Source organism: Poecilia mexicana, unplaced genomic scaffold (genome assembly GCF_051168715.1).
Source record: "Poecilia mexicana isolate PSO_F unplaced genomic scaffold, ASM5116871v1 scaffold_1, whole genome shotgun sequence".
Taxonomy (NCBI): Eukaryota; Metazoa; Chordata; class Actinopteri; order Cyprinodontiformes; family Poeciliidae; genus Poecilia; species Poecilia mexicana.
In genome coordinates this window covers 15,019,150-15,043,311 of record NW_028263370.1, presented here as the reverse complement: position 1 = coordinate 15,043,311, position 24,162 = coordinate 15,019,150, and the positions used below count along the sequence as shown (strand labels likewise).

Here is a 24,162-nt window from a genome sequence, read left to right as displayed (position 1 = left end):
CAAACGTAAAACATTTTGTTGAGTTTTAAATGACCAACACTTTGATGATTTATCCACCACCTGCGTTAAGATCTAGAGGTCTTAACCAAATCTTTTGGGGTAACAGGCCAGCTCTGGGTATTACTTTAGGATTAGAATCACATGGACAAGGCTCTACATGTCGGCCAAAATTGTGCCTTCACCTTCAGTTTACACCTTTGCAGCCCTCTCCCGCTTTATCAACCTGAATAACGGTCATTACCACAAGTTTGCCTTTATTACTTGACTCAAATGTTTTATACTGACCCTTTTGGCATGTAGTTGTCTTTTTATTATGTGAGTAATAATGCGTTGTGTGTCACATCTTTGCTTCTTTCATTTTGTATAATTCTGGTTAGTTTTGTAAAGTGTTTGGTATACACTCACTCGAGTATTTTTGCTTCCTTACAAAAAAGCAATGTTGAAATATTATTGTCATCTATTAAATCGATTTATTTATAAAAAAAAAGAAAAAAAAAGAGCTGTGTGTGAGACTTATTCTGTGCAATAAGTATGTGAAGGGTGAAAAAGTAAATAAATAACATGGTGCTGACGCGTTAACTGTAACAACAACACAATCAGAGCCCCACCAACCTAAGCTGTTTACTGTGTTTGTGTGTGTGGTGTGAGGCTAAAATTGACTACTAATTCCCCACGTTTAATCGGCTGGGGACTGCGTGTCACTGAGGGGCACAAAGGGAGCCTTTCAGTCGCCAAGAGGGACGCAGAGAGAGAGAGAGAAGGAGGGAGTGTGCAAGGAGCCAGAGGCAAAGCCAATTTCAGCTCAGGAACCGGTGCACACTTGGACTTTTGTGCATGGCTTTTCCTCTCACGCTGGCCCGTCCTCTCCACCTGAGGCTCCCTCCCTGCTTCCATGTTCAGCTGCAGTTTAAACTCATTAGAAGGGCATCCAAAATTCAAATGTCAAGTTCACTGCTGGGACTATGTTTCAGAACACAGTCTTAGTAAGCACGGTTCTATACTTAAAAAGTTTTGGACGTAGAGTATAGAATTGCAGTTCTAAAATAATAATAGCACTTAAGCTTTTCCACAATTTGTGGTGCAACACAGCGTAGTGCAAAAAAAAAAATATATATATGAAAGGATACTGAAAGATGGTTTTCAAAGAAAATGTGAAAAGAGTTAAATTGATTTGATTTCAGTTCCCAACTATTTGTAGAAACTGCTGTTGTTGCAGTTATAGCTACAGCTTTTTGCAGAACGTATAGTTTAGCATATTTAAACTAGCATTCCCATCTTATCATATTTGAAAAAGAGCTCAGTTACATTGGATGGAGTGCATCTGTTTTAGAGACACAGATTTTCGATTGTATTTCTGTTTGGACTTTGATTAGACCATTCTAGCATGACATGCTAAAAGCTAAATTGTTCTACTGTACCTCTGGGTGTATGTTCAGGCTTGTCACGCTCCAAGAAAGATGACCCTTCAGAACAGTCTCATCATTTGCAGACTCTAACGGGTTTTCTTCCAGGATTGCCCTGCACTGATTTGTCTTCATTTTCTTTTCCTGTTTTTGTTTTTTAAAGCTTTTACTATTTTTCGTTTTCTTTGTATTGTATTGTATTTTGTTGTGTTGACAGGTTCCCACCTGAGCTGTGGCTTTCTGCAGTTCTTCCAGTCCCAACACCACCCCGGTCCCTTCAACTCATGCTCTCCTTGTCATTTTGAGCAAAAAGAGAAAATTCAAAATTGAGTAAAAATAATCTCTAAATTGTGTCATTTCCCATATAAAAAGAGAAGAGACAGCTTTAGAAAAATCAAAATCAAAATAAAGGTGGTCAATTTGAACAAACAAACAAACAGAAGCTCCCAAACCTTCCAAGTAAAAACGCAAATTACTTTAACCTGAAAAAATGTAAAATTTTTACAATTTTTTCTCAAGTTACCAAATAAATGTAACCAGTTACTATACTCACGGCTCGCTTCATGTTTGAAGAACGATGTTTTGAACCTAGGATGAGTGCGAGTCCACCTCCAGTCCAGGTGGTGGCAGTAATTTGCCCGAAAATTCAAAATAGGAGCGGCAAAGCTGCGGTGGAAGTGAAGAGGAGAGCAACACAGCCACCGTCTGAACAGGTCATGTTGCCTATTTTCTTTTTGACTTATTTTATCCACAAATATTGTATCCACAGTCCTCTTGGAAAACCTCGTTTTTGTCTCTACAGCATGTAGCACTGAGCTAACCTTAGAGTAATCCCTTCGTGGTAATATTTGAAACTGCAGTATGGCGTTCATCAGGTTTCATCAGATTTGAAAGCCATTGTAAACGTTTTCATTTAACGATTGGGTCCTTTCAGTCAGCAGCAATGGACCTGAAGCAGTTTGAAGCGGACAACTCTGGCAGCTTCAGGCTGGCCTCTCGGATTCCCGATGTGTGCAGGACGGAGGACTGCTGCCTGGGAGTGGATGAGGCAGGCAGAGGTCCTGTACTCGGTGCGTTATCATTTCATCATTTATCTGCTTATTTGTATTGGGACAAGGGTTAAGTATTAGCACATGTCTAACATAAAAGCATTCAAAACTAGAGACAGTTTAAAGTAACTGTCCCTAGTTGGACTTTTGGGTTAACAGGCATGTAGGATATTATTAATGGGTTAAAAATAGAAATATGAGACCGAGTAACACTGATTCGTGACATCCTCTGTACCTTGTAGTTTTCCTCTAAATTACTTAATTATGCACCAGGGTGTTAAGTTTCCGGGGGAAACAATAAATGCATAACTTAGTTAAACCATTTTCTTGTGAAATAGCATCCTTACCAACTACATGTGAAAGTGTATTGTCAGCAAACATCTAGAAACCTGCACCAAGACATAAGGAAAATATGGTTTTCTGTCTCTTATGACAAGGTATTGTTCATGGCTTACAAAATATGAATAAAGCCAGTCTGGACATATTTTGGAGAAATTGACATAAAATAACATCTGGATAGTATGGTATAAAGGTCTAGACACACTTTTTAAATTCAGAAACTACAGAATGAACTACTTCACTCTGATCCTAATTATATACAAGTATATAATTTCTTTGAATACTTACAATGTTCTTTTTCTGATTCAGGACCGATGGTTTATGGGATTTGTTTTTGTCCTGTTTCAAAAAAGGAGGAGCTGAAGGATCTGAAAGTAGCAGGTAATCCTCCTTTTTTCCCCTCGGAAGAATCGTCCTTGTTTAAACTGAGTTTATCTGCCATATTTTCTCAGACACACACACACACACACACATACACACTGTTCTTTAAAAAAAACTCAATCTGAAGCATTTCATCTTTTAATAACATGTTTCTCTGTCTTTGGTTAGATTCAAAGACGCTAAATGAGGCTGAAAGAGAGAATCTGTTCCAAAAACTGGATGAAGCACAAAGCTACGTAGGCTGGGCTTTGCAGATTCTTTCACCCAACATGATCTCCACCAGCATGTTGCAGAGGTAGGGCACATTGAGCTCCTCTATGTGCCAGCCTGTGATTGTAATTACCGTATACACACACACACACACACACACACACACAATAACATTGTTTTTAATTTTGGTTCAAGGACAAAATACAACCTGAATGCCCTGTCACATGATACAGCCATTGGTCTGATCCAGTACGCCTTGGACAGTGGAGTACAGCTTAAGGAGGTTTGTAAACCTTACACCAAACAGTTTCATTTCTTTAACCTAGTTCTGAATATCTGCAGAGCACCTGCAGCTTGATGCTTCATTATATGCCATTTCCCCTTTTCTGTTTTTCCCTTTTCGCTCCATATCACCTCCTCTCTGTGCTGTCCTGTATCTCCGATGCTTCTCAGGTGTTCGTGGACACAGTCGGACCAGCAGAGAAGTATGAGGAGAAGCTGTCCCAGCGGTTCCCTGGCATCCAGGTGACTGTGAGGCCTAAAGCCGACTCCCTCTTTCCTGTTGTCAGCGCGGCCAGCATCTGTGCAAAGGTCAGTCAGCCAACAGGCATTGCTGTTCATTTTTTGTTGATCATGTCTCGTCCTATTTCTAGAGTTTGTTTGACCTGATTTACATCCAGAACATTTCTGAAGATAATGCTGAAATCATCATGCTTCCTTTGAAATTTAAATCTCTCCCGGGTAGAAATGTTATTTTATATTTGTATAATACAAGTGTTGTCTAAATGATGAAACCTTTCCCAATCCATTTTAAGACATGCAATTTCCTTTGCTGCTTCATCACAGGGATGTTTTTATTGTTGCCTCACATTGACCTCCTTTTGAAGGTTTCGCTTTCGCTACTTTCCTCTTTTCCTTCTCGTCCGGCAGCTGCTTTACTGTTTTTTTATGTCTGTGCATGAAGATACTCCATGTTCACCAGCATCAATGTTTTTGTTGTTTGGTAAGATACAGGAAAAACTGCACTACTAATCACACACGGCAGGTCACTGTCACCCATTCCAGGCATGTTGCAAAGACCTGGTGGTGTAAATTTGAGTACAATTCCCTGACTAATGAATTCATGGGTTTCACTTTCAGAAATGATTGACAACAGTTATTGATCTCTCTGAGATTCTGAGCTGTACTTTTACAGTCATGTTTTCTTGCTTTATTTTCACAGTGAAAGTTCTGGTTGTGGTTTTCAGGTTGCCAGAGATCGCGTTGTGAAAGGCTGGAACTTTGCAGAAGACCTGGGGGAGATAGATGCAGATTATGGCTCAGGATATCCCAATGGTAACAGCATTCGACGTGTCGAAGTGCTTTCGCACATATTTTCACATATTCTCAGTGTGCTGCAGAGATTTAGAGATTTGTCTCTAAACCAAGGCCAAAGTAGGAAAACGATGTCAAATAATTTCTTCTGTTGCTAGACCCCAAAACTAAAGAGTGGCTGCTGAAGTACCTGGACCCTGTGTTTGGTTACCCTCAGTTTGTCAGATTCAGCTGGAGCACGGCTCAGACTCTCATGGACAGCAAGGCGGTGCCTGTACACTGGTGAGGAGCCCGAGGACTTTTTCCAGGCATAAAAAAAAATTGTTTGAAGACAAAAATAAATCTTAAACCTCAAATCCTTTGATTTACAGATCACACTTTAGGTCTGTGAAAATCCTTTGACATCAGGAGACAAGCTCTAACCACTTAATCAAAAAAAAACAAAAAACAAAACCCTCTTTAATCTGTGTACTTAGGGATGATGATGAAGAGGATGGGGAGAAGGCGGCGCAGCGGCAGAACAACCGTTCCATGTTGTCTTACTTCAGTGCATCAGCAGAAGGCGACAGAGCTCAGCAGACACACCGTTTCTTCTCGGAGAGGAGGCTGAAGAGTTTAAAGTCACTCTGAAGAGGCATCAGAACATGTGACTCATCCTGGACATTAGAGGCTCATTTGGAGAATATTCTCCTGCAGCACAAACCACTAAGATGTTCACAGAGTGTGAAAAGTCATCATTAGTTGATTTATTCGTGATCTAAACTGCAATCTTTGATATTATTTTTAGTAAATAAAATAATGTGTTAAACATGCTTTCTCCAGATTCTTGTTCAAAACGATTCACTGAGCACCTGGCCACAATATATTTTATGTAAAAACTTAGATTTGGAGCCCTGTAGTGGTTAAGTTTCAAGCAAAACACTGTTTACACCAACAAAAGATAATTACATAGCTCTTTTTTTTTTTAGCCAATCAGGTTACTCAAAGTGTGTTACATCACAATCTCATCTGTGTTCGCATTTACCCATCCAAACATATTCACTCATTCAGTATGTTTAGTGTGTGCCCAGGAGTCTATCATGGTCGTAGAGATCAAATGTTATGCATAACGTACATAATTCGACATTGAGTAACTTTAACTGTCTTAAATGGGTGGATGAACCAAATATCCAGGTTCATCCACCCATTTAATCAATGGATCAATTAAAAAGCAAACAAGTAAAAGATAAATACCAAGTGTTTTTCCTAACATGTTCCCTTTTAAGATTTTAATATGTCAAAAATTTAGCACTAAGAAAAAAAAATACTCTTGAATCAGTTATTAGCCCAAATGACCCATGGGTAGCATTTTGGACACTTCTGATTTAATAATATTATTGCAATTGAAATGTTGAACAAAAAAAAAAAAATCAGTGAAATATTTTCCTGCTACCATGTAGTTTCATTAAGGAGTAACAGAAATATAACCAGCCACCATTAGGGGGAGCTCTGTGCCCTGCTTTGTGAGGTTAAAATTTGCTGTTCTGTAGTTTGAGAACAGCTTTGATGAGAGTGTGATTCTACAAAACGATTAAAGTCACATATTAAAAGTCCACTCAAGAGGATTTTCTGTTAATAAAATCTATAAAGTCCACCTGAAAGTGTATAAGATTATTCAGATTCAAACAGACTAAAGATGTATTACATGCCATCTTTCTTTCTGTAGGCCACACATTCTAACATTTGCACCTTTCACCTTTCTGCACACTCTGAGCAGAGCCATCTTTTTTTTTTCTTTCTAGTTTTACATGTTGTTTTCATCAGCATGACAACAAATTTGAGGTAACATTTTGAAGAGGCTTCTTGATATTACTGCATTTTTTTTCCACCTTTCTGAAATCAGCACCAGTTCAACAAAACACACATTGGTGGAAGCCAGAGGAGTCTCAAAGTCGTCCACCAGGGGGTCTCACATCCTTCTGGTTCCTCAGACTATTCGTTAAGATGCCTCATGCTAAACATACAACCACACTTTATGGTACAAGGACACGAGAAAGCTGACCACAAGAGCCAGATAATATTGCTTTGCAAAGAACTCTTAACTCGTGGTAGCTATTGAAGGCATACATTCATCAGTCCAGGTGTTTTAGCTTCCATGAGGTTTTTGTCTCGACTCCTGGATCCTCTTCCCACAGTTCATAGCTAAGGTGGAGACAGCAAAAGAAGACAGGATCACAATCGAAGTCCCCACAAAGTGAGACGAGGCTCCTCTGGGTGCCGCTCGCATGGCTCTCCTGGGCAAGGCCTCTCTGTTGAAGGCTGCGCTGGCGTTCAGCGTCTGAGCTGCGGGATCCATGTTGACAGATTGCGGTTGGGTGGAAGAAAGCTGAAGTTGAGGCGAGGAGCTCAGGGCGTGCTGCAGCCTCACCAGGAAGAGTCTGGATCTCTGTGTACTCACCTGCCTGTTTCAGGTCTGAATAGCACACGTATAATCCGGCATCTACCTCAAACCGTTTTTGTGCATCCTTTTATAACCTTCTGAGGCTGCTCCTCTTATTATTTTAAGCCAGGCTTCCTGCAACGTCAATGGGATCGGAAATAGTTAACCCAATAGCCTACAGTGGGCTAAGCTGGTTATATATCTCAGCTTAGGAGTGAGTAATGTAATACTATTAGATCATCCTGCCATTGTTCCAAAGCAAATGGACTTTTTCTGAATGTTGACATTCGCAAACTTTCCACTTTTAATATAAATGAACAATTTTTTTAACCAAAGACTCTCAACTCCAGGTGCAACATTGCGGTCAGTGAGAGTCGAGAATCACTGAGTTGATTCTCGGCCCTGGGTGCCATGAAAACATAAAAAAAAAAAAAAAACAGGTGAAGGTCGAATTGAGGATGAAAATGTTTTGTTTTTAAATGTTGTCAAATAACATGAAAACTTTTAAATATTGACAGTGTGATTTTGGCAGTTTGTGCCCCCACTGAGATTTCAAATGCTAAATGTGGACAAATACCATCAAGCTACTCATTTCTGAATTAGCTACACTTGTCGCAGACGTTTAAGCTTTACTATTTATAGGGAATGACTGATGTGGTTTGACATCTGAGCACTTGTTAAAAGTTACTGAGTTACCAGCTAGGAATAAGCTTTCATCTACATCGCAGATAAGGTTCAGTTCAACTAAAACCACAAGTTTTCTTGTAGCATAATTGGAGCCCCAGAGTCACCCAGGTTACATGGGTTCAGGAAGGGTTTATTCTAATCCAGTAAACTGTTACAGATAGTTCCACTTTCTTTTTAAGACTCCCGTACGATGGGGCTAATGGGATTAAACTTGTTCTTTTCCAACACGGGCTTTTAATCAATGAACGAAATCCGGAATCAGAGTGGTTGCTCCAGACAAATAAGCTTTTTTTTTTTTTTTTTAATAAATAAACAACAACAACAAAACCATTTACATAAACAATCATGATGAGTAGTTGTATTTAAAATGATGAAAAAAGCTCATACAGTATTATTTTCTCTTAGAAGTAATATACGGAAAAGTGCATAGATAAATATACATACGCATACACTCACATATGCACATACAACCACAGACATTGCACTCAGAGAAGTACTGCGCATCAACAGAAAACTATCAACTCTATGGTAGGTGTGTTAATACACACACCTTTGAAAAGTAGCTTTGCAAATTAAACATTGAAGGACTTTGATTCATAACACAAAAGTTACACTGTTTTTTTTTATATCAGAAAAGAGATGATCAAATAGCGCCTAGTTCACCAGAGAACAGCAGAGTATTTCCAAAATACATCTGAAAATACTATTTTTGATAAACTATTTTTTACCAAAAATAGTTTGATTAAACAGTCTTTGCCATCTTAATAAAGGCATTGGATGCAAAGTGTTTTATAAAAGCCACTGTCTGCACGAGTGACCTTTTGAAGATTCTTCATTAAACTGCGGAGCGGGCCTCTCTGCATTTACATTGGCCTCATCCAGTCTAAAGATTTAATGACAATTCAGCACGTAACTCACCGCTTCAGTTTTAATTAATACTCATTACACAGTGATGAAGGGTTTGCTGAGTGTCGCATACGGTAGCATCCATGAAAGCTTGTAAACCGTTGATAAGCATTTTGAATGCAGCCATATTTCAAGGAGCCTTAATGTTTGAGGAGCCTGAATATTCTTCACCACAAATATTCTTCCTGGACCAGAGTTCAGGTCATCTTTAGTGGTATCCAATGCTTTTGTAGTGCAGTAACGTCAGTGGTAACTGCAGCAAAGTTTCTTCTTTCTGTCAGAACATTGGTTTTAGAGACGGTGAGCATCTGGTCTTAGTGGCACAAGAGCAGTGGGTGATTTTCCAAATCGTACCATTTCCTTACTATGAGCAGAGCCATTATAGCATTTGAGAAGCAATTAAATTTTTCAAAGAACCACATCTTCATTGCTATTTGTGTTACTTCTATGTCATCTGTATCACTTTTGATTGTGCAAAATTATTCATACCTATGGAATTTTCCCATAATTTATTACATTAAAAAACAAACTAGGATTTCATGGAAGAAGTGTGTGATCAGCAAATGATAGGAAAATTTTATATATGCTTGTTCTTTCCAAAATAGCTCAAGGGGCTCGAACACTTTTGGAAATAACTCTAAGCTCCACCTTTGCAACAGAGCTAACTGGATGCACTTTAATAAAACTAAATATTTTATTAAAAATATGCAGTTTAGATTAGCTTGAATATTTAAACTGAACAGTTCAAAACAACACTTGCTACTTTATTTTTTTTACAAATGAAACGTTAGTGAGGTTATCAACACGGGATTCAGTCATTGTGGATTGTATTGCTACTAAACCAGTGAAATAATGTCGATCTCAAGATGGCGCCAGAGGAAAACTAAACTGATTCAGGGAATGCCAAGTATTCAAATCCAATATCTGCATCATTGAGACATAAAATATAAATATTAGAATATTTCACAGTGCAAAAGAACCAGTGGGACGCCTGACAGATTGGATCATTCATATTTTAGACCTGTGATCTGGACGTCCCACTGATTTAAAACTTGTCTCTTTGAATACATTTAATGAAGTATATATTAAAAAGCCTTTAAAACATAGAATGTATTTTTTAAAAATTTCCTTCAGTTTTTCATAGGAATATGCTTTAAAAAGCAAATATCGCCAGAACCAAAGCCCCTCACCGGACTGGAAACTTTTTCGGAAGATGCTTTGACGGGTATCACATTGTCCTGTTCCAATTTCCATATGAAGCAAAACAAGCAGACACTGTGTAACCGTATATGCAGTTCTCTTTAACTTCCTCAAGTGTTGGGATGACTAACGCTCAAGACTGCTGAGCTTATGGTGTTTTATTTAGAAAAGCTTTTAGCACAGCTGCAGTCTGTGACCCACTTCCAGACAGACAGGGTTGGAAATGAGAAGGGGGAAGCTTACAGAGCCACCTCACGGGAGTGGATGTGCACAAAAAGCAAATGTTAAGGAGGCAAGAAAAAAAAAAAACTACTGCTATCTAGATAAACAGGAAAGAAGAAAATATGACAGACAGTAGAAAGTACAATCCTTCAAATATGTGTGTTGGGCACCACAGTGTTGGATTTTCAAACACTGGTTTCTGTGCACTATAGGTGGAAGACACGAGTATTAGAAATGCACTGTTTCACCTGTGCTTCACCTCATATTCAGATTACGTGCTAAGTGCAAACTGACATCAGCAGAAGATTAATATGGCATGAATGTGACAACTCTTACCAGCCCAGGTCGTTAAAGCTCCTACATGTAACCTTTCCATTTGGGTTTTATATTTTTGGCCGTTTCCTTTATATGTTTCAAACATTATCCAGTGTGTTTCTTTCATCATCACACTTCACTTATAGAACGCCTTGTATTCCATTTGTAAATCCATAATGCATGGTGATCATGTTATAATAATAATGATAATAATGTAACTTAATACAATGGACAAACTGTGGTCCACGTTGGTAAAGTGGCTGTTGTGCTCAGCGTATCTCCAAACGTGAGAACTGATGGTTGTCATCATGTGTGGCTTTGTACCTGCTAATTAGTTGTAGCGCCATCTGTTACATAAGTATACAGCATGTAACTGTTGGCAGATTCCAGTCTGTGTTAAAACTTAAATTACAATTTTAGCGCGAACGTTTCTGTAAAGCGACACATCCAGATCGTGTTCGTGTTTGAAAACAGCGAGAATCTGGCAGCAGGACTTGAATAGACTTTAATAATTTTGATTAGACTATACATATGCCGTGACCAAATTTGCTTTACAGAAGTTATCTACACAGAGATGAGTCATTTGTATAAGTGCAGCAGGAAATATGTGTATGCTAACTAGCAACAGTCACTGCTACCTCATTAGCAACAAAGCAGGCAGAAAATATCAAAGGGCATGTAATTCTCTTTTTTCCCTTTCACCATGTTCTGTTCATGCTGGTTGATCATGATAGGTTCATTTTTATATGTGAAGAAATGCATTTAAAAAAAAGCATGAGAAAAACGGAGCTTCAGATAACGGAGAATGTGATTATTTAAATAGTGAATTGTCTAGAGGAAAGAGGAAAGTCTGGAGACAGATCAGTAACTCGGAGGTCTAACAAAATAACAAAGTCACTTCAAGCCAATGCTACATACCAGTGCACATGTGGTGGTTGGATGGGAAGTCAAAATGCTGAATTCACAGAGCTCAAACACTGAGGAAAAAAACAAGCCACTGATCTAAATATTTGAAGAAAACATGGCAAGATTAAAGTTTGGAAAGAGCAGTTTTTTTTTTATGTCATGAAAGCCACAGGTATTTTTTTCACCTGAAAACATTTATACTTGTAAATAACATTTGTAGACGCCTTGATGGTCTGACTGCTGTCTGACTGAGAGCTTCATAACTTGAAGCAGGACAAAAAGTGTTACTATTTGTCACTATTTTGGGGGAGTGAGGAGGAGTTCACCCTCTTTTATAAAACTCCTCCACAATTTCTGGACAAGCAGTCACCCTCATTCCAATAAGGAATTGATTACCAATAAGCAGACATACGACAGTTTGATGTTTTCCAGTTAGAAATGTGTTTTATGTTTTTTGTTAGTAAAAACAATCGGTTTTCTGTTAACATTTACAAGCATTCCCACACTGTTGTGTCATCAATATTTGGCATCCGCTCTCCATCTTAGAGAGCCATGGCTCCAGAGACTCTTTATGAGTAGAAAAAAGCACCAACTCGTTATTTCTTTGAAAATGACTCATCCCCTTTGCAACTGTTAAAAAGGCAGGTTATGATATTTAGGTATTATGATATTTGCCCTTTAATAATAACATGTCTTTTAAAAATGTGCCTGCATTGCCGATGTTAATTTATTATTTTTTTTTATCATGGTATGAACATCAACATGAGATCCCGTCTGTCCAGTAAACATGCAAAATGACTAACCAACAGGTTCCAGTGCCTGCAGCCCCACACGCACCATGGTGGTGATTACAAACACGGCATGATTCAATCAGAGCCTCTTGATTTCTGACATAAGTGCCTAACTACCTAACCAAATAGAAAGTTGTAGTTGTGATGCTCTCCTTTCACATAATTTTGAAGGCTCATTGATCCGAGTCCCACAGACTTGTATTTCTGGAGAAATGTTAAGCAACAGAGATTTTCAAAGTGCTTTACATCACAAAGTCATAGAACACATGGCGAACGATTGAAGCATTACATTTACACATCAGATTGTTGATTAATGCTTCGTTGATTCTAAACTGAAGGGTTTTTAGTCTAGATTTACAGGCACTCGGTGTATCCTAAATATTAGGATAAGCTACTTACTCGAAGGACACGTTTCATGGCACAGAGGTGAATGGTTTAATCAATTAGTTCAGAGACTCTAAAGTGAGGGGTGATCATTTTATTACCGCCAAAGCTGGTTGAAAAGGAATCTGAAAGTCAGAGCAGAATCAGGGAAAATTAGAGCGAAATCATTAATAATGACTAATCAGTCATGCAGTTCACAACAAGTATTAAATCATTTAACTTATTTCACTAAATAACCTTGGCTTTGTGTTTTAAATATTTCATGTAATGAAACAAGATCCTTGATAAACTGCAGACTTCAAACTGTAACTTCGCAAAACGCCCTGGAATGCGGAGAAATAAATGAAAGGTTTCTGGACGGCATGCACAAAGGCAGCACTTAGGTTTCCTCTGAAGCAATAGGATGTTGGGTCGTTATGATTGCAAATCCATATGAACTTGCATTAACGGTGGTTAATGTGGCTAAGAGACTCTTCTCTCTTGACTTATGTATGTGCATCACAGAGCGCGTAGACAGACAGACCACGCATATCTGAATGCAGAAAGAGGCTCTCGCTGTCTGTGAGGAGATTTGAGCTGACGAAGCTCTCGTGAGGGAGGCTCACCAGGACGGGAAATGGGATCGTACAAGCAACGGGGGCAGATTTAAAAAGCCAGCCGTGCCACACCGAGCATCAGGCTGCAGAGAGCTGACCTTGTTACCTCCCACAGGGCATTCTCTGAAAAAAGGGGTGACATCATTTTTGAGAGCTCTTGAGCGGTGTAAGAGAAGGTTTGTTTTTTTTGCTCATCAAAAACTCTGGCGTGTGCACGCACTGCGCTGCCACCACTTCCCCCTCCTCCGCTCCCCAAATCTCTCAGCACGTAATGAACAAAAATATGCAAAATTCATGCGCTCTCATTCATTATTTACTCTGAAAAAGGGGGAAAAAAAAGAAGCACAGCTTAATGTGGTAGAGGAGCTAGGCAGTGCTGCTAACTAGGCTGTCTTTCAAAATATTAATGATCAAATGCGGACATGTTGTTAATCAGTTTTGTTCTTGGAGCATTTTTTTTTCTGTTGTTCGCTGGAAGACATAAAAGTACAAATTAGAAAATCATTGAACATTTATTTTCAATAAAAAGTTAATTCATCATTCATTTTTTTAAAGCATTTGTTTCTTTTAATTTTGAGGAATATGACTCACAGTCAATGGAAACTCAAAGTTCTGTTTCTTAGATAATTGCAATGTTGCATAACACCAGTGGATTTTAAATGTCAGCCTACCGAAAAATACAGCTCCGTGAAAAAAAATGAAGAGTCCACTGCACTGAATCCCACACTGAGAGGGACTGAAGCTTCCAGCTTCATGTTCCCAGTGAGACATACCCTCACCATCCTTTAAAAAGGTCCCCTTTGACCAACACTTTGCATTTTCATGTATCTTATTTCATTTTGAAAATGCTTAAATGTGTAAAATTCTTCAGTCCGTCACTGTGTTCATTGGGATGGACTTTACTCATGCAGATGCTTGAGTGCGGTTCCCGTGACATGCAAACTATCGTTTCTGCTTTGCCGTCCATTATTGACAATATCGATATTGTAGACTCGGCAGGGTCATACAGGCCTGGAGATACAAAAATATCTGTGTCTGTAACCTGTAAGCTTGAGAGTTTTCCTTCTGGTGAAGTTTTCCTAGTCAAGCAGACATGCTGAGACATGTTGGACTGGCAAGAGAAGTGTGAGAAGCCTGAAAATGCTTTGTACCGGTGAATGTCATATGTCGGGCGGCAGGTGTGCATGTTAAAAAATGCATAATGCTGGGTGCCACTGTATGCAACCAGGTTATGCTGACAGTTGATTCAACTTCTGAGCTTAAAAATAACTTCATACAGTCAGCAGGGGGCATCGAGGAAAACTGCTGGGGGAGGTTCAAGCTTAATTTCAATGAAGAGAAGAGCTCAGAAAGAGCCTCATTGTATGTCGCAAACAGTCATGTTTAACTTCTTGACACACTTCACTTGGTTTACCTGCAACATCAGGCTTGTGCACAATGTAGCCTGTTATCACCTGCTCATTACCTTCATTATTTTCTGTACCTTTTGCTGCAATTCCCTCCTCGCTGGTCTACCAAAGAAATCAATTGTGAACCTGCAGTGAGTTCAGAATACTGCTGCCTCTACTGCACAAAAAAAGAGAAAGCACATTACTGCAACACTCAAGTCCCTCCACTCACTTCCTGTAGCTTTTAAAATTGATTTTAAGATTTTATTACTTGTTTTTAAATGTACTTTGCAATCCATTTTTGTTAAATCTAAGCAGGCGGTAATCTTTTGGCCATAACCAAGTATCAAATTAGGAGGAAAGATGTCCGCTTTTGGCTACTTTGCATGTTCTGTAATGCTCTGCTAGAGACTGTTTTGTTACTTTAAAAAGACAAAAAAAGTCTCATAAGACTCACATTTTTATCATTTCCATTAATTGGATTATATTTTAATTGTGGTTACATGTATTGGATCTGTACAGCACTTAACTGTTTACATTTGCTGATTACACTTTATTACAATAGAACTTCATTAGGGCTATTGTTGTTTTCTATTTTTGTCTTTATTTGTCTCTGCAAAGTATTTTGAAAACACTGATAGTGACAAGGTACTATACAAATAAAACTGTGTTTCCCTTGTGTTTTTTGTTTTTGTTATAATTATTTTCATTAATAAGAATGTACTACTAGTATGGGAACGGGACATACTACTACCTTGCAACAAGAGGGTCCTCGGTTAGAATCTCAGTCTGCTTACCTACCTAATAATCCAGGATCAAACCCATACTTCAGTCCTGTTGTCTGGATCAATCCATACTTAGCACAGGGCTCGTTTAGCAAAATTACTAAAACTGGGTTGTACAGCATTGCTATTTATTACAAGCAAAATGCGACCTACATTTCAATATGAATTTGATGCATATGGAAATAAAATGGGCTGTTACAGTATTTCTGTCTAAATCATAGGTGCTCCTCTGTTGTAAACTCATCATACCCCCGCCGAACCGCCTCATCGTCACAACCAGAATGAGAGCCAGCAATCTGTACCTCTTCAGCCTGCCACGGTCTGGTTGACAGCCTCTGGTTGCTGAGGGGTTAAACGTCGTGTGATTGTAGGAAGTGGGTGGTATTGGAGCCGAGGATGGAGCGATGTATGTGTGGCAAACTGAGATCCCTTTGAACCGAAGACGCGGCGGTACATCGGAGGAGAGCAACCCGGACTGAACGCACCGCTCAGCGGATGACAAGAAAATCCGCGTCCCGGGGAAGTAAAACGAGAACCGATCGTCCTGTTTCCACCGCTGCTGTTTGAATCCTGCCGTATGGACGCTGCACACTGGCTGCAGATTGTGTTTGACCGTGCCGTTGTTAGTGCTTAGGTGCTCTAACATTGTGTGGATGTGTCATACTATCAAGGCTCCTGGTTAAATGTGCGACAAGCGTGAACTCTAAATAAATGCAACGAGCAAATAGACGAATCTGGACGTGGTTCGACGCTTTAAGAGGACTTCGGGTGTCAGGTGTTTTGTAGGTGAGAGGATCACTGAGATACAAGATCCCCCCCCCCCCATTGCTGACAGATGACAGAAGCAGAATTCAATGTCCAACAAACAGATGCTAAGGAATTGTTTTTGTCTTGGATCGTTGCCTGGAAGTGAGGACCTCTGCAAACTTGTTTGTTCTATCTAATCTGTGGTGTGATAACCTTCGGTCTGACCGTCTGGGTTCCTGGCAGAGACTCGTCTCTATCACTCAGCTGGACTTCAGTTCATCCCTCTGATCCCTCCATGCAGCCTCCCCACCAAAGAGCAGCCCTGACAGTGGTTCTTGTCTGACAGCATGGATTGTCTGCTGGGGTGGAACACAGGGGCCACACTATATCATGAACCTTGTTCATAGGTGGTTGTCTTTTTGACTGTAAACCAACCCCTCGTCTATGTTTAGAGTTTCTATTTATAACAACAAACATGACGTTACAGCTTTAGTATATTTTGTTTTCACCCGAAAATTGGTGTGGGCCCTCAGCGAAGTGTGCAGCTGTGATGGTATATCGTGAACCGTGCTGGTCGGCTGGAAGCAACGCGAGACTTGGAACTCTATATTAAGTCCGATATTAAGAACTCAAAACAAGGAGACCCGCCACAGGTGTAACCCGGGCACGCGCCATGGATGATTCTGGTATCATCAGAAGACGAAGATTGCAGGTGAGGAGTTTTTTTTTTTTTTTTTTTTTTTTAACTCTTTATTAATTTCTCAGAAATTACAGTTTTATTAGTATGATTGTCAGGTCTTATTGTATTTCCTGTATATTCTTTTAGAATGATACACAAACACCGACTTGCTAATGTAACAACGATGTTGTTTTATTGCCTGAAAAAAAAAAGCTAAGGTGTTTACTTTGGTGGGAAATGGAAGCTGTATAAAACTGATACTGTGATAGATTCCAAAGTTGGTGTTAAGGTACCTTTCAATTCCTGTTTTCTCATGTGGAGCGGCACTCCTCTGCTGCTACAGCCTGCTAGCTTCAATGTATGATATTTTTGACTTGAAAAATAATACTATGCATACCTTGTTAGACATTAGAGAGTATTTGCAATTATATTGTTAAGCAGTCTTTCATACCGTACAATTTTAGGAACATATAATTATGATCACAACAAAACCAGTGACATATGGGGAGGTTCTTGACTGGTGAAGCACCAGCTATTCTATACTTAGATTTATAATGCAAAACCCAAAATAGACGCCCATTAAAATGTGAATTTAATTGCAACGTTTAATTGTTTTTAAAAGCTTTCAGTGATGCTTTCCATATTGTTCAACAATACAATACTAAAACAAAAGAATATTCAATATATTTTTATCAGTCTGTGACACACTGATCATCACTATCTCATCTCACTCGTCTGTCTCATTGTGTAAATCCAACAATTTTGACCTTAAGAATGTCAAAATCGTACAGAAAACAAATTGATTTTCTCTTACCATTGTCAGTGATTGCCTCACTTGCCTCCCCTGACTAAACACCACTGAACCCAGCAGCTGTGATATTTTGTAGTCACTTTAAAACTTAAACTAATGAAACGAAACAATTGTTGATGAAGAATATTTCTATACCTAATTGTTTCAGGTGTGAAATGCAACCACAGGACGTTTTGTAGAAACACAATATACCAAACGCATTACTCATTATACCCATGAGTAATGCGTTTAGTTGGTCCTTATGTTTTTTTTTAACCACATAAACTTAAATTCTGTCCTTTTGTTATGCACAGTTATGCCAATTGTATCTGCTTTCTCATATTTGAAAGGGACACCAAGTCAAAATATATGACGTTATAAAGACTTTCTCTGAATTACCATACTGTACAATTTTATTTCTACCAAACCCTGTTAGCATGTTGCCCAGATTTAACTAAATAAATACAGAACTCATTGTGAAAAGTTGTTGGCTTGAAAATGTTGCTTAATTCTTTTTAAAAATCTCAGTTAACTGTATACACAGAGAGCTGTATTTTATTAATCCCCTTCTTTGTTGACTGAGATCATATGGTGAAAAGGGCTACCGTATAAGATAAATATTAAAATCTTTTAGAAGCTGTAGACAAGTGGCATCAACTGCTATTAGGTGTCATCGCTGAAAATGAGTCTTTTACACCACTGTGTGGAGTAGTAACAGGATTTTTCTTTGTAGATTAATTATAATCCAGACACACTGGAGGATTTTCAAGCACGAGTGGCTTTTTTAAGATCACACTGAAGCATTTAAATCAGATTTAAGTTAAGACATAGGCCTCTCCTAGACATTTTGAGCATTTACAGATGAACTTGCTGGTGTGCTTGGGATCATTGTCCTGCTGCTATTCCTAAGTGGGCTTGAACTATTTGATGGCTTGGCATTCTCCTCCAGGACTTTCTGGTGGAGAGCAAAAGTCATAGTTCCATAAATCACAGAAAGTAAGATCCTGTCGAGCCCAAAGCTATCATTCTGTGACAGTGTTTAACCTATGACAGTCTTTTCCTGAAATGCTACTAGTATGCCTGAAGTGAAGGAATGGACAGCTTCCAAGACGTTTCAGTTTTGTCAGTCCACATAGTGTTTTCCTCCAAGTTTTGGAGATCATCAATCATCTCAGACCCTAAAAAAACTCCACAGTTAAAGCCTAAAAGCCAATATCATGGTCAGTATAAATGCAGGGGTCATACACAGGAAAGCTAATGTCGGTATACTTAATGAGAAAATCAGGCCAGAATCTGTGATCAGGAATCAGAGCAAGAGGTTCGAGTTCAGACATCAGAAAGGCTGTAGAGATCCGGTAAGGCAAGACAGGAATGAAAGTGAAATTGGTGGGAAACTTGGAACGGCACAAGAGGGAGGAAAGATTTCTACTGGCACCAGGCTGTAGATAACCTGGCAGGGAGGCAGAGACTGAGGAGAGGTTAAATAGTGCATACAGGTGATACAGGGAGACAATTAGGCATGGCTCAGGTGAGATGAATAAGGCTGATTAGAGAGAGAGACTTGGCAGGAACAACATGCTGATGTGGAAACAAAAATAAAGCATCGGGATGACATTGGACTAAAGTGAATATTTTACAGGCAGGAAAGAGATTGCCATGATAACCTTTAGTGAATATACTGATTTGACTGTATTACTGTTTTTTTCTCTCCAAATATGTAAACCAAAAGTGTAAACATTATCTAACAACTTAGATTTAGAGACAAAAATGACAATTAGTCCTGATGCAAAAAAGAAAAAAAAATATTGAATCCAAATGCCTAAGTAGAAGGCAACTGGACTTCCTTTGCTTCTTAAAGTGCCTTTAAAAAGTATTCATCCACTTTTATTGCTTTCAGAAATGAATCATGATCAGCAAAATGTGGCTTTTTTGCATTTCTTTTTAACAAAAAATACTTTAATGTCAAAGGGAAAACTGATTTCTACAAAACAATGACAATTAAATAAAAATATTTAACGTAAAATAAGCGACTGCCTTAATGTTCACCCCATTGGAGTCTGGATTTAGCAGATTGGCTGCAGTCACTGCACAGAGTCTGTGAGGATGGACCATTGTGTCTGCATAAAGCAAAAACTTTTATTACATATTTTATAGGCAAAATATGAAGCAAAATCACACATTTTTAGCTTAAACTCGCAATATATGCCTTTGCTTAAATAAAGAACTATAAATGGTAATTGCTGATCTGAGAATAATACTTTTTTTAAATTGAGATCTTGTTTAAATGTTAGACATTTCGTTATGCATTTAATTTGTTCAACCTAATTTTGCTTCTTTTTGAACACCTACAGTACATTGGTCACTGATAATTCAGGTACATTTGGCAGAAAACACTGTAGAAGTGATTCACCTGCAGTTCAATAGCAAGTTAGAAAAACATTCATTCTGAGATAGGTGTCTAATGTTGAAGAAGGAGATTTTAGGTTTTAATATTATAGGAAAATTCTCTGGCTCTATGTTCCTCTTACGGATCCCAGGTTCTCCTGGCGGGCCGAAGTGAAACCACACAGAAAACAACAATGAGTGTTGACGTCAGAATTACAGAGTTTAATCCAATAGAAGACAACGTATGAAATTACAACAGAAACTGCAGAACAGAGACATACATTCATTTACCTGAGACAAATGGAAAAGAAGAAAGAAAAGAAAAGAAAGAAAAGTAAAGACGTGCAAAGACGTCTTTGGAGAATTGCAAGAGCAAATCTGATTTGTTACTCTTGTGTAGAAAGTTTTATAGTAAAGGCGTATTCTTGTCTTTTAATTTATTCAAATAAGGTGTATCTTTCCTCATCCAACCAGGAGCTGTCTCTGACCCTCTCTAAAGTTAGAAACTCCCTGCAATTTGTTTCCAAGATCAAAGGCCATTTGTCCCCTTTGTCTAAACAAAGTGGAAGCAGAGACTCTCCTCTACTGGCCTGGACTCCTGCTGTTTTAAGGCTTTACACAGATCAATGTTAAAACTGGAACTTCTCCTGATTGTTTCCCACACAGACAAAGGGCAGTTCAAAAATATCGTAGCAAACAATCTGCTGTAACTACAGGTAAAATAAAGGTCAATAGGGCAGACTAAGTTATTAATCTGAAAACTATAATTAGGCTATTGCAATAAAGACATGTTAAGTTTTAAAACTAGTATATTTTAAATTTATTTTCTTAACACTATATATAAGAATATATATGTATATATGTATATATATATATTTATATATATATATATATATATATATATATATATATATATATATATATATATATATATATATATATATATATATATGTATAAATCCACAGTGTTGAAGTGTTATTCTGGATACATCACCCGAGTTACCAGTTTGTGCATTTGTACCTCAGCCATTACCAGAATCCAGAGTTTCCAGTGTGAATGGACAATATTCGTGTCTCTGTGCACATATGAAATTGACTCCCACCCCAAGTCTGCGCTCTCCATTTTCACTGAAGTGATCAATATCCATACTCACGCAGAGAAGGTCTAAATGCTGAGGATGTGGTGCTGTTGTCAGGCCCATTAGCAAGACTTAATGGTGGCCTAAGAGCCTTGTGTGCCCTCAGGGAGGAAGAGCAACCACCAGCAGCAGCAGGACAAGCTGAAAGGCTTGAGGGTAGTGGGATGGGTGGGGGCAGCATGGACTGGAAGAAGAAGGCAGCAGCTGTGTGCTATAAGAGAGGCTGTTTAAACGGCTGGTTTGTCTGAGTCTGGAGGAGGTAATAAGTTACTCCTTTACGTTTGCATGGTGCAGGCTAGACTCATGACAATCATTTCAATGCACTTCCTTTAGGAGGATACTAAACAGATGAAGCATGGCTACTGTCTGCTGTTTGTCTCTGACTCCTTCATTCAGTTAATATTTAAAGTACTTTGTCCCAAGATTTTCACCTCAACTTTTTCTGCAGACATTATAATCATAAAAGGGGAGGAGCTAAAGTGTAATTTTAGTTACAAAATGACAAAAAATGATAAATTAGAGGAAATGGTGATGAATGGATGGACCACAGCCAGCTTCTATCCTTGGCCTTTGGTAAAAGTATAGCGGTCTCTCAGGCTTTCTGTTGTTAATTTTATCTAAAGATTATATTTTTTTTTTACACAACCAAAAACATCAAACTCATCAACATCCTACCAGGATCATTTCTAATGTAGCAACTTATTGAGATTTTTTTTTAGAAAGAAAAAAAAAACAGTTTCCAAATGTTCTCAAACCAGATTTGGGCTACACTGTTCAGATGTTACGGTCCTGCCTAATCAGTAAAAAAAAAAAAAAAAAAACTTAATATACAATGTACCTTTGATTTAAACTGTTAATTTGTTACAGCTTAAATAACACCGTATTGCAAAGTGATGTAGCTTAGAAAACAAAAGTGTTTTTTTTTATCTTTGAGAAATAGCTCAGAGATTTCAGCATGCAAGATATAGATCACACATTTTTATCTTTATCTTGATTGTGAACATGAGAATGGTTTAATAAAAACAAGAGTGCTGCCCAACTCTCCTTTTATCACAAAGTAATCTGATCTGCAACCAACCTGGTTGGATGTGAGATAAGGCCTCAGGGTAATAATTTAGTTTGTAATGAAGCCTGTAAAAATAGAAAGTAGTTCAGCTTAAAAGATGATCAGCGCTGTGATCTGCAGCATCAATTGGTGCATTTTTATTTGACTGTAACTGTATGACTGTGTCTGAGTGATGCAAGTCGATTTCATCTCAAGCAAAACAGCTTTGTGCAACTGTAGGTGTTTGTGGACTACTTATGCTTAACCCATATGCTCTTTTACTCACGCTGACAAAGAAAAGCATGTCTCATCCCTCTGTGAGGTAGGAGTATATAGTGCTCTATTTACACACACTTGGAAGCATAATTTGTCCAATATTTTTGTTCTGGGCAGTGTGCCCATTTCCAATATGCTAAGCACAGGGGATAAGAGTGTGATCACTGTGAGGACCCAGTTCTCTGTGCCAAGTCCTGTCACTCACTGCTTTGTTTTGTCTCAACATGTCCTTCTGATGTCAGTGTTAATCAGAAAAACTTTGGCTTTGAACTTAGAGAGCTAAGCCTGGGGAAAAAACCCCCCAAAACATTAGATCCAGGTTGTGTTTTATGAAAACTTCTTGGTCTGAGAAAACAAAATAAGTTATTTACAATCTAATCACTAAAATAGATAAAAATAGAAAGATTCAAGTATTACAGTTTTAAGATCCATGTGAAACAAATATGTGACTTGAGATTTTGGATGGCACAACTCTAAATTTAAAGGCTTGTAAAAAAAAAAGAAAAAAGAAAAAAACATTAAACCAAGGAATACACTGTGCCTTGCAGCCTGCTGTTAGTTTGGCAGTAAAAGCAGAGCAGACGCCTTGTAATTTATCCAGAACATTTGCCCCGCATAGTAACATTTTTATGCCTTTGCTTGCTGTCTGTCCTTTGTTTCCCCTCTATAGTTAAATGGCACACACAGAACACCTGCTTTCAGTTGCAAGGGCTTATATGTCAGGATATGTTAGAAATGATCAGGACCCTCATTAGCTGCATGTCCATTGCAAATGTGTGGAAAATGTCCAGAAAACACAATTTTGTAATTGTGGTGTTTCCATTAATTAAGAAACGCAATTAAAATCACACGTGAATAAGTTTGTTCTTGCAGTAAGTAATTAAAAAACATGCTGCGCTGTTATTCTTCAGCTACTTCCTGTCTCCTTCTTTGTGATTTGTGCCAGTGGCAACATCTGGTTGTCGATCACGTGACTCATAATGCAATGTTTCTATTGCTGTACAAACCAACTGAGATGCGACCTCATCCTAGCGCCAAAACCTTTTCTTGAAAAACTAAAGCTTTTATTTTAATTGGCATTTGACGTTTATTTTCAAAATGTCAAATTGTGTAATTATATGGTCGATGGAAGTGCAGCTACTCTTAAAGACTCTCAGAAAGCTATTATCTTAGCTTCTTCTTCTAGGAACTGTAATTAGTTGTTACTCGGAACAAAGTTAGACACACACAAAAACAAGAACGCCCCAGTTAATAAATTATCAATAAATTGAAGTAACCTTTTTGATACAATTATAGGGTCCCACCACTACATTTCCATCAGATCGAAGTCTGGACCTTCGCTGAGCTATTGCGACATTTTGAGTGTTTACCTTTTCAGTCATTTTGTTGGAAAATTACTGCTGTATTGTGCATGTTGATGATCCAGTTCACTACTTATTTATTAGTTATTAGTCATTTCTTGATTATTTTGGTTTACATGCAAGTTTGTGATGGGCTTTGCCCCTCCAGGAACTGGACAATTTGCCATAATTACTCTACTTCAATGCATCTTACGAACATTTAACCCAAAAAGTTTGTGATATTAATCTTATCCGCACAGCATGACAAGTCCACCTTCCTTAGAATTGCTTAAAATAAATAAATGCAGACAATTTGAAGTAGCCTAGTTAAAAGTTGGACTTAAATAAGATTCAGATGCTGTGGCATCACTTTAAAGAGGTTATTTGGTTACTCTAAATTGTGATTAAATTAAATTAAATCTGGAAGAAGAGTGAGTCGTTACTAGTTATTGCCAACACTTGATTG

The 24,162-nt window shown here is 38.3% G+C and overlaps 1 protein-coding gene across 1 annotated transcript; it reads left to right on the top strand.

Annotated features, from left to right (window-relative positions):
- The first annotated feature begins 2,014 nt into the window (after positions 1–2,014).
- Positions 2,015–5,506, top strand: rnaseh2a (ribonuclease H2, subunit A). The gene is made up of 9 exons (XM_014991986.2): positions 2,015–2,116; positions 2,338–2,473; positions 3,101–3,172; positions 3,341–3,467; positions 3,578–3,665; positions 3,836–3,973; positions 4,630–4,717; positions 4,855–4,978; positions 5,173–5,506. The coding sequence occupies exons 2-9, from the start codon at positions 2,347–2,349 to the stop codon at positions 5,324–5,326; spliced, it is 918 nt and encodes a 305-aa protein (XP_014847472.2). The 5' UTR covers positions 2,015–2,116; positions 2,338–2,346; the 3' UTR covers positions 5,327–5,506.
- Positions 5,507–24,162: the final 18,656 nt, after the last annotated feature.